Source organism: Astatotilapia calliptera, unplaced genomic scaffold (assembly GCF_900246225.1).
Source record: "Astatotilapia calliptera unplaced genomic scaffold, fAstCal1.2 U_scaffold_1, whole genome shotgun sequence".
In the NCBI taxonomy this organism is placed as follows: Eukaryota; Metazoa; Chordata; class Actinopteri; order Cichliformes; family Cichlidae; genus Astatotilapia; species Astatotilapia calliptera.
This window is the reverse complement of record NW_020535618.1, coordinates 2335699-2347336: the sequence shown is the minus strand read 5'-3', so window position 1 is coordinate 2347336 and position 11638 is coordinate 2335699. Positions and strand designations below refer to the sequence as shown.

Below are 11638 nucleotides of genomic sequence, written 5' to 3'. Positions count from 1 at the left end.
TTAATGCCCACAGGTTTAGTATGTCTACTCGCGTTGTTCATATTTGTTATAAGACTGTCGAGTAGTAGTTAAAACAATAAAGACCTATTGTGCCAGTATCACCATGACTCTTTCTTGTTTGTTCAGAATAACGGCTGAGAACATGGCATTTTAGCGCTACCAAATAGTGATTGTGGCCTATAACTTGTCACTGAAACAATATTTCGGCTTCAAACTTGTTGGATATATTCCAGAAGGGTTACATGTGACACATAGGAGCCCAAACAGTCCTTTATAACTGCTGAATAACTTTTGAAAGAACATTAATACCGATAATATGTAATTTTCAAGCTGCCAAAAAGTGATTGTGGCCTCTAACTTGTGACTGAAAAAATATTTCTGCTTCAGAGTTGTTGGATATCATCCACAGGTGTTACATGTGACATATTATATCCCAAACACTCACCAAGAACTGCTGAATAACTTTTAAAGGATCCTTCTTTCACTTTGCTGTATCTAAAGAGAACAGAGAGGCTCTGCTTTGTGCTTATATTCTCCTCCTGTGTGTTTGTGTGTGCAGAGTTTCTACCAGAGCCAAATGTCATCGACTCCTCACTGAAGTCGTCCACCAGTCCAACCACTGGGATCCAGCTGCTGCTCTCTAACTGGTCCACACAGCAGCTCAGACCTGACACATTTACTGTAAACACACTGGTTTATATTCTGTTTGTTCTCCTCATGAAGGAAACCTCACACAATCTCTGAGGGCAGAAAGTTCAAATGGAGAGTTATTATTGTTTTCTTTTATAAAGAAGCTGAAAAATTTTTACTTTCTTAATTTAGTTTTTAATTTTTTTTATATTAAAAAAAGAATTTTTCTTCACCCGGCCTTTCAGAATAAAAGCATGACCAAGACAAATTATACATAAACAATAATAAATGTTATGTAACTAAAATGTAGATGTAATCCAAGTTTCATGTCTTCAGTAACTTTGCTCTTATTTATGTTATTTCTAAGTGTGCTGTCGTCTCCACAGCAGTGATCTGGTTTCTCTGCAGGTTCAATAAACTTTGGTCTCACTTGATCTTCTCGTGTGCTTCTGTGGGTTTCACAAAGATGTCTGATGGAAAACGTGAGTTGTTGTGGTGAACCCAAACCCACTTCAGTCCTCTTCAGAGCAGATAACAAAGTTCATGTGAGCCACAGACTTAAAGCAGCAGGAACACTTTCACACATGAGTCTTAGTTACTGTGCAGTTTGGTGTCTGATGATCTGTCAGGAGCAATAAAGAGAACATCTGTGACATCTGTCTTCATCCAGTCTGAGAGAATCTGCAGACAGACGACTGTTTTCAGAAAGTTCATCAGTGAAGTAAATGACTTCAGGCTGGTAGAGCTGAGAGTCAAAACTAAAGTGCTCACAGCACGTTTTCATGCAGTAAGAGTGATGAGAGTGAAATGAAAGCATGATGCAGATTTATAAAGTGATTCAGAGCAGACGACCACATGAAGAAAAATGTATTTTATTGTGTTCATTTACAGTTTAGAAAGGAATGAATCACTGATGATGAATGTGATGTTTGCCTGTAAGCTTTTACTTTGGGAGATACAATGAACATGATTTAATATCTGAACATTAACACATAAAGTCATATCTACAGATGAATTTTTAAATATATTTTTAAATAGAAAATTTTTCCATGTAAAAGTAAATAACAGCACCAATAAACTCTTACTGTACAATGTGTTCGAGTGTCTAAGCATACGGGTGAAGTAATTTCCATAAGAAAACTGACAGTAAATGGGTTACAGACAGGTCTGTGTATGTTAAAGTGCTCCCTGGTGGAAGGTTATGGTTATTTGATTGAAGCTGATTTAAAAGAAAATTTGAGTCTATTCACAAAGCACCAGGAAACAACAACAACAACAACCACCTGAAGGCACTTTTACAGTAAAACATTTTGATCATAAAGTCCCTGAAATCTGCACGAACTGATTGGACAAGTCAGAAAGTTTTTATTAAGGCAGAAAGAAAAATAAACAACTAGTGTGCAATAACAAAGTTAAGAAGTGTGTGCAGTGCTTAAAGCTGAATATAGTAAATATTAAAAGCTTCTGTGATATAAACATGAGTGTTTTATCTGTTCAAAGTGAAGCAGCAGGTAGTTTGATATTAAAAGTAAAGTTAAAGAGACGTTAGCTCAGCAGGAGGTCGAGAGCAGGAAGTAGCAGCTACAGCTCACAGTACAAACAGAACATGTTTGATGTTAGTAACCTTACATTTGTTTTGTAAGCAGTTTAGACTTTTATAATACTAAACTTACTGAACTATTTTTCTATTACCCATAAAAACCAACTCTATAATGGACGTTTAAACATAAAACCTGAAAAGGTTTCCTGGACTAAAATTAAAAGAACATTTAAAACCCATAAAAATCTTTTTTGCCACTTCTTGATGGCATGTGTGACATTTCAGTTTGCTCCTGTTTCACTTACATGATTGAAAAACCACAACTGGCTTTACCCTGAGTGCTCAGTGTCACCTCTGTAACAGCAGGAGTCTCAGATCAGCTGGAAAACACTGAGACATTTCCAACAGGCTGACATTCAACTGGAGGCTCGTATGTACCCTGGTTACGTTGTTTAAGTTTTCTGTAGATCAAAAAACAAACACCAACAACAGCAACAGCAACAATAACCCCAACAGGAAGACCAACTTTCAGTCCAAAAGATTCATCCTCCTTCCCTCCTGCTTCCTTCTCTTCTGCCTCCTTCCCTCCATCCTCTGTGTGTCCTCCTGTCTGACCTGCAGGTGAGAAACAGGTGTGAGGTGTCAGCTGTCAGGTAGGTGATGAGTGAAGAACAGAACAGAATCCATTTCCTCTTCAAACTGCTGTCAGACATTATCTACTGCACTCTGATCACATCACTCAGACCAGCTGCTTTCTACAAAGTCTCATCAACAACATCTTTAGAAACAAACATCAACAACCAGGAAGCAGCTTCACCTCTGATCACACACACACTCAACTCTACTCACTCACCTGGAGGAACAACACTCAGGGTGATGCTGCTGATGAGGGCATATGAGGCTGTTCCTGCCTCAATGATGCGACACTCATATGTTCCATTATCAGCAGCCGTGACATTGTACAGAATCAAAGACACATTTCCATCCTTCATATCTTTGTCCTGCAGAGCCACACGGTTCTTAAAGGATGGGTCCTGAACATCTCCGTTGGGCTTCTTGTTTTTCAACACAAAGACAAACGTATCTCTCGGGCCTGTTCTGCTCCACTCTACAATGTCACCGTTGTTGTTTGGAGCTCGACATGGCAGAGTGACATCCTGTCCAGATTTAGCTGTGATGGTTTCCTGGTCTGAAGAGGAAACAACACAGAGCAGAGAGGTTAAAGGTCAAACTGTTTACTTCTACAGCAGCCAATCAGAGAGAGACCATGAGTCCGTGGTTTATGCTGGTTGAATCAAGTGACCCTGACCATTAGACCTGTTAGAACAAGTGTACAGATGAATAAAAATAATCTATAAACTGGATTTGCACCCTGAGCATGCCGTCCTTGGCAGCGGCATGTGGCACTGCAAGATTTGTTATCAATCCTATACCAAGTAAATAAAGGGTCTGTATCACCAATACTTTTTAACAATTAAGGAGGATGCATCATCAAATTGCTAAATCTGAATTAATCAGTTAAAACCCAGGACAGAAATAATACAACGATTTAGTCTGTAGCACATCTACTTGTAGTTTAAACACAGTAATCACACAGTAACCACACAGTCAGCATAAAAGGATAATTATAATCAATCAAATCTGAATCATATTATATTCAGAATATTTGTTTTAATTCTATTAAAGGTTTTCATTTAAATGACATGTTTCAGGGAGCTAAAATAATTACATCAAGGTCTTTGCATAATTTTACTCTTTCAGTTGTCTAAAGTAAGAATTTATTTGAAAATTTAAGTAATGTAACTAAAATATTACTATTACCACAGTTATAGACATTGTCAGATATTCTCCGCACACTGGTGAGCGGCCTTTATTCAGCATACTGGCTCGTTTGTGTAGCGACGCTGAAGAAAAGGAGGAGGAGCTGTGTACTCTTGTGAAACGCCTACTGCTTCGTGACGTTCCCTCCGTTTAGTCCGCTCTAGGGGACGAAGAACGTTTGGTTTCATCTCGGTCGTTAACGGATAATGTAGAAAAAAAGATTTGGGACTTGTACAGCCTCGGCGTGTTGGGGTAAGTAAAACACAGACATATAAATTGAGGAGATTGTTTCAGGCCTGGTTACAGAGCAGATGAAGTCCCATATATATGGCCGTGTTAGGCTCTCGCTGTGGTATTTCCCGTCGTTACTGCTCGCCCTTGTGCGAACAAAATGGTGTCACGTCATGTAAGGCTGTTCTACAGTGATAATCTTCGGTCAGGAGAGAGGAGCGGCCTGCAGAGAGCTTATGCTGCAAGAAATGCAGTTCGTTCGTTTTATATTCAGTGTGATCATTTGGGTTGTTATGATTGGAGTCTTATGGACATAAAATTGGGATTTCCAGAGAGATCTGGCTAAGAAATATAACATCACAGTTCTGTAAGAGTATTTTAAGTGGCCAAAAGAACTGCAGTCATTGTAATATGGGTACAATTACGCGGTTATAAACACTTCAAAAACAGGCCATTTTTATATATAACCCTTCCATGAATCCTGATCGTTACAGTCTATTTACCAAAACATACCAATAAAAGCAATGATATTACACACAAGAGAAACATCGGAAAGGTGACACAACACCTGAAACAACACCATAAACCTTCGACATTACCCGACTTGGACTTCGTGAATAATGTAAACTACTAACGGAGGGTTACAACGTGAGTTAGGAGGTAATTTCCTTAAGGGTGGGTTTTGATAATCAATTTTCCGATTAAAGTCGATTCTAGCTTGAATACGGCGATATCGATTCATTAAAACCATGAATCCATTTTTAAATATAAACGTATTTGGCTCGAAAGGTCAGAATCTCAGGTTACTCTTTGTTGCTTACTGCAGCAGCAACCAATCAACCCTGCCACATCATATTTTGTACAGGCACAAACATTTATTAAATCCGGCTTCAAAGTGTTAAATCAATCACATTTTGTAGTGTAGGGCTCAATGGTGTAAACGTAAGCCTTAGCCATCAGTAGTCATTCATGTCCACTTTGTGTGACAGAACTGTAAAGGTGCAGGTTCTCGGTTAAAAGGGACAATGGCGCCACCTACTGTCTCAAATGTCACCCTGCACTGAATGGCAAAGGATTGTAGACGATAATAATAACAAGCGTAGTGGAGGTACGTCGAGGTAAATCGTCGTGGACTAAAATATGTTGATAAACTTTAATATCAATAAGTGGTGCTATGAGCACAGCACTTGATGTAGGACAAAAATGACTGCGTATTCAGCCAGGCTCTAAAGCAGTCCTGTAGTTGTGGGTGTGCTTCCACAGGACAAGTTTTAATAGTTCTAATAGTTTCAAGTGTGGTTTCGCCCATAGTCCGAGACTACACGTGTTGACATAATTTTAAAAGTACAGACTTCAGGTTTTCCTGATTAAAATCTCATTTTTATGATATGAAACCAGGGTGAGACCGCAGTTAACTGATGATAGTCTGATTGTACAGATTTCTCCTCTTTGTTATTTAGTCTTGATGTCTACTATTTATATTCCGGCACAGTTGGTGTGCAGCACCCACAATTTCGTTGTATATGTACAGTGACAAAAAGTTATTCTTTTAAGAGCTATGCTAACGTTATCATCCAGACAGCAGTAACAATCACCACTGTTAGCTAGTGGTGCTAGCTAACGCCGGCTAGCTAGCTGTTAGTTAGCTTGGCATTTGGCCGGCCACTGCTCTTCGTTTTGGAGAGCAGATGCCGCCCACTCTATGCTATTATTTGACCGGTCATTCTGCACATAGATACAAATACCCATTCCTCTACTTTGACGTATCGCTTGATTGTCAAATGGGCTAACCGGTGTCGATTCAGCGTCCATCTTTGACATGAGGAGCTAGTAGGCCTTCTCAGGAACTTTAGTAGATCGGGTGGTCAGTATATGTCTACTACAGACACAATGACGGGTGTGGAAAGCGATGTTGTAGCCAAACATTGTCTTGATCTCAACTCCCCACCCCCAGTCTTGTGCAAACGCTTCTTCGATCTCGTCGCCAAGCTAAGTTAAACTAACTCCCAGGCGTTAATGCTAATGCTAATAATGCTAGTGTCTTGTATTTACACCGCTGCTGCAGTTTTCAAAATACATTTGATGAAAGTCAAATCCCACCTGCAGATACCAACACGATCAAGCCGGTAAAGAGCACCGCATCGATCCTGCAGGAGTTCCCAGGACCCATCTCGTATCTTGTTCTGCTGATCCTGAGATTAGAGTATTTTGAACGGTCTTTTTAATGCGATGGGACTGTGTGCGATTATGGGAGGTGCTTAAAAAGGGACTTGAATGTGGCAATGGACTTGACAAAACTGCCCTTTTTGATAATTTGGTAATAGTAATAATAAAAATTGTTCTGCAGTAGTTTGTGTATTACACTGTAGTGAAATCGTTGTATATTTATTTCTAAGTCAGATATTCAAAGACTAGTTTTGAGTGCAAGCCTCACCTGCCTTACTTGTATTTGTTTTTAACACTGCATGCTAATCAGTCATATCCTAATATGTATGACTATATATTTATCTAAAAGAATGGATATTTCAAAAGTTAAGTGTTTTTTACCTATCTGATTTTTTTACACTGTGGTAATTTCATGTAATTTCATGATAAGGCTCGCTATGTTATATGATTGAAGTCTGATGGACATAAAAAAATATGGCTTTCCAGAGAGATCTAGCTAAGAAATATAACATCACAGTTCTGTAAGCATATTTTAAGTGATCAAAAGGACTGTAACAATTGTGCTGTTATAAAGACACTTCAAAAACAAGTCATGTCTTTATATATAACCCCTTCACAAATCCTGTTCATTACAGTTTATTTACCAAAACATACCACTATAAGCCAATATATTAGACATAAGAAAAACAGAGAAACATTGGAAATCACTTTGTGGCACAACACCTGAAACAACACTATAAACCTTTGACATAACCTGACTTGCACTTCCTGGATAATGTGAACTACTAATGGTTACAACGTGAGTTAGGAAATAATTTCCCACAGAAGTCTAAATCAAGCTAGCTTAAATGCTACATTTTTGCTGAATATGCTGCACACTTAATAATAGTTAAACAAACAAACAAAAACAACAGCTCTGCTGTCCACTCTGTGACAGAGGCAAAAATTTCTCTGCCTTGTGCATGAATACATCTTCTGCTACATTAGAAGACATCAACATAAGTTGTCTAGGCAGGTTACTGTGTATGATGTGCCAGGCGTGTACCTTATTATAGTAAACTCTTAAGTTATAATTGATATTTATATTTTATTTACATTCATGTTTTAACACATTTCTGTTTATTCACATATAAAAACATGTGTTTTGTGAGTTTTTTGTCTTTTATCTAGTAGCTTGTTAATTCACTCATTGTCCTTTCCCCACTGTTTTCCTTTGCCCCTTTAGCGCCTACTCGGGTCAGCTTGCCATGGTTTTCAGGGGTTTCCATTAGGTCATAGTACTTGGTACCCAGTTTTTTTTAGTACCTATTCTTAGGGATGGGTATTGATAAGATTTTAACGATTCCGATTCCATTTTCGATTCTGTTTAACGATTCGATTCTTTATCGATTCTCTTTTTTTTTTTAAAAAAGGAGAACACTAAGGTCGATTAGCTCAGAGCTTTGTTTTATATCTTCTCTTTGAACAAGATAGAAATTTAGGAGTAACATGGCCTTACAAACCCAACAGTGAGATCTTGAGAGATCCAGCCTACGGCTCTTCAATGGGGTGTCACAGGGTCCCCAGGAAAAAAAAATTGTAAATGTAAAATAATAAAATAAATATTCTTGTGAGACATATCACATATTGACGGGGTCGGGTTATGTTAAAAAGTATAAATTGTTATACTTTGTTCATTGGTTCAAAGGTACCCCACACTTCTTTTTTTGTTTGCTTGTTTGTTCTGGTGTATTTTTCATTTGAACTGTTACTCTGCCAGAGTAATCATATTTACAAGATGGCATTGAACGCCCCATTGGTGTATCAGGAAAACTATTTTGTACTATGTTCCTTGAAGGGGATTGAAGTCGTTCTTTTTTCCACCACAGCGAAGGGCTAGGAGTAGGAGAGGAGCTGCTGTATGTTTTTGTTATCGAATCGATCTGATTGTGAAATAAAGCATATGCAGTGAGAAAGCAACTCCAGGAGTCATCCCTGCCTTAAAGCTGCAACATTCTTCTGTAGCAATAACAAAGTATAACATAAATTGTTCTGTGGCAATTACACAAGAATATCCAGTAATGTCCCTGCCTACAATTAAACACATTCACTTACCAAAAATCGGGGGCATCTGCTGTGGCAAATGGGTGCAAGCCTTTGACCACAAACTCAGTCACTGCTCGGTGACATTAGTCTATCCTGGCCTGAAAGGAGACGCTACCGGTAGACTGCAGCGACAACTGCCAGCGAGCGCCAGCCAGACTCTGTCTGTCTCTCTCATCATGGTCACCTACATGTACAGTAATGGCAGGTCTTGTAATAAGGCAGAGTGCGCTAACATAATATGCACTGTTAGTTGATTATTTACCTGCCGCATTAACGGGAGAGGACGTGCAAACGTTAGCGCTGCTGCTGGGTTGAGAGTCACGAGTCCGGAGCGGAATTAAAAACGCGTGTCATCGCGTGTTTTGTGAGCAAATGCTTTTGCATATTCGTAGTGTTTCCTCCCTTAAATGAAATATCTACTTTGCAAGTTGCCCTGTTGTCATCGGTTCTCATAAAGTATAATCAAACTTTTGAGCGTTTGAGCCGCTTAGGCGCCGTGTTTCCTGCCAGGTAAATGACGCTCCGCAACGTGGTGACGTCATTCGGGGCGACTGGAATCGATAAGGAGGAATTGAAACAGTGGGAACCGGTTCTCAACAAGAACCGGTTTTCGATACCCATCCCTACCTATTCTGCCAGGGTTCTGTTCTGTGACATCAACAGATTGCATGGCACCTACAACTAGTCAGCGGCAGCACTTGACGAGTCACGTTTGTCTTGTCACGCAAAATCAAAGCTGAGACCCTGAAACGAGCACTGTGGTCCCCAAGTCTTCCTTAAAGCCACAGACTGAGCAGCAGTTATATCGTCGCCTCAGCGTCCATGGTTGTTGTGGTGTTTGTCACGGGAAGCATGGCCACTTTGCCACAACGAACCCATGCACACTAGGTGGAACTCGATTGTAATGGAAAATCAGAATCAGAATATTTTATTAATCTCTAAGGAAATTATTACAGCTGCTCAAAAACAGTAACAATAACAGACTGAACTAAATTCAATAATACAATATATTACAAAGTTACAAAATAAAAAAAGCTCTAATATATACAAATAGCTAAATAATAAATATTCAGAATATTACAGAGGTTAAATATATATGATTGACTGTAAACTGTAAAACTTTGTTATTTTCTCTGTAGAGCGTGTGCTGTGTATTAGATGGAGGAGTTGTACAGAGATAGAGCCTCAGGGAGAAACGATTTCTGTGTTATTCAGTGGTGCATTATGGGTAATCTCAGTCTCGCACTGAAGGTGCTTCTGTGACTGGCCAGCACGTCATGGAGTGGGTGGGAAGTATTGTCCAGCATTGCCTATATATATATATATATATATATATATATATATATATATATATATATATATATATATATATATATATATATATATATATATATATATATATAGGCAATATATATATATAGGCAATATATATATATATATATATATATATATATATTGCTGGGTAGCTAAGTTATAATTATACAATTTATCAGCAGAATACTAAGTAACAAAAGCTTTTAAATAAACGGCATGGAGCACACATGCAAACATTGCATTTCAATATAGTGGAATAAAAGCAGAAGGTAGGGCTGTGCGATATGACCAAAATCTCATATCCTGACATAAGACATTTATCATCCCGACAACGATATATATCACAAATTTTAGAAATAAGTTCCTGGATTTGCTTTGACTGGTCTTTCTGTTTGTCATCATTCATTTAGTTTATTTTAAACAGTCTCAACAGGATATTCAGCTTTATTGTGAAAGGTTTATGTGGAAAATAAACAAGCGGAGAGTGGAGCCACAAGCTGGGCTTACCGTCGTTGTTGCTACTGACAACGTGTAATAACAGTGGCTTGTCCGTAGTGTGGTTATTTTAAATATAAGAGAAAGAGAGAAATGTAAGAAATTAATATAGCCACTACAGTGACCATCAAAACCATGAAAAAATATTGCAGCAAACAGTTTATTTTGCTGCACCACAAAACAAACGATAGCGTGTAATATGAAACAATAGATGTTTCTATATCGTCATCTGATATATATCATTATATCGATCAGCCCTAGCAGAAGGCTGTGGAGCATCATAAGGTATGACCGTGGTATGTGATCTCTCTGAGCAGGCAAAATTTGAGCCGCCACGTCTTGTGCAACTGGGAGGACTCAAGACAAGATGATTGGTCTGTAATCACACAGGTACAGAGTTCTGTCAGTATGAGCTTTTTTCTTTCTTGAAGATACAGAGTCCCAAAATGCATCTGAATTACTTTAATAATTCCTTTTTTACAACAGCAATCAAGCTTTTAAATAACAGTTTTTAGAGTTATTTGCAATATGAGTATATACTAACAAGTATCTTTGTAATTATAGATAATAAAAATTTTTTTTAAAAAAAAGCATCTATTTCTTTCTTATTTCTTTAATGTTTATTGACTCTGTGAAGGCAGCATTTGTGGCAGTACTTGAGTCCACAACAAATTTCCCTAAGGGGGACAAATAATACATCATATAATATTGTAACTGTGCTTATTTACAAGATGTTTATTTACTTTATAACATTCATAAGTTAAACAGTTTGAATTTGGATAGAGAACATTATTAAATGTTCACATGTCAAAGGAAACCTTACTCCGAATCTCCTCTAAGCTGCACTCTGACAACAGTCCAGCTCCATCAATGATCCCATTGTAGTTCTTATTTCTTACATGATGTTTATAGTGAGTGGGCTTCTTTGCACGCTGCTCAGTGTCTTTGTCCCTTTGATGGGGTGTTGTTGTCACCCTGCTGGGTCCATAGGAGCCTCTACCATCATCCATCCACTATAGTGCTGCAGAAACTGTGCAGCCCCCACCCCGCCTCTACATGTTTGCACTGAGTAGGAGATGCTCTGTATCTCATTGTACTTCTGTATAGTGGCAATAAAGGCATTCTATTCCTTTTATATTTAAACTTTATGAAGTTAATGATTTCATAGTTTGTGTGACATTCTGCTGTGTTAACCATCCAGCAGCTCTGTGCTCCGTCAGTCCAACAGCCTCCTCCATCAGCACGCTCATCTTTCACTACATTATTGTTCAAAAGAGGAAAAGCTCATGAAATAATCTGTACTTCAGTTGTGTAGTGAGACCAGGAGTTAGCCAGGATCAGTCCTTCATACTTCAA

The 11638-nt window shown here is 38.4% G+C and overlaps 1 protein-coding gene across 1 annotated transcript; it reads right to left on the bottom strand.

Moving 5' to 3' along the window:
• Nucleotides 1-2759: 2759 nt before the first annotated feature.
• On the bottom strand, nt 2760-7504 carry LOC113017199 (putative butyrophilin subfamily 2 member A3; the record flags this gene model as incomplete). Its single annotated transcript, XM_026160357.1, has 3 exons — nt 6323-7504; nt 3024-3359; nt 2760-2785 (listed from the first exon to the last, which is right to left on the bottom strand). Coding segments are annotated over exons 1-3 (432 nt in total), but the record flags the coding sequence as incomplete, so codon positions are not given.
• Nucleotides 7505-11638: the final 4134 nt, after the last annotated feature.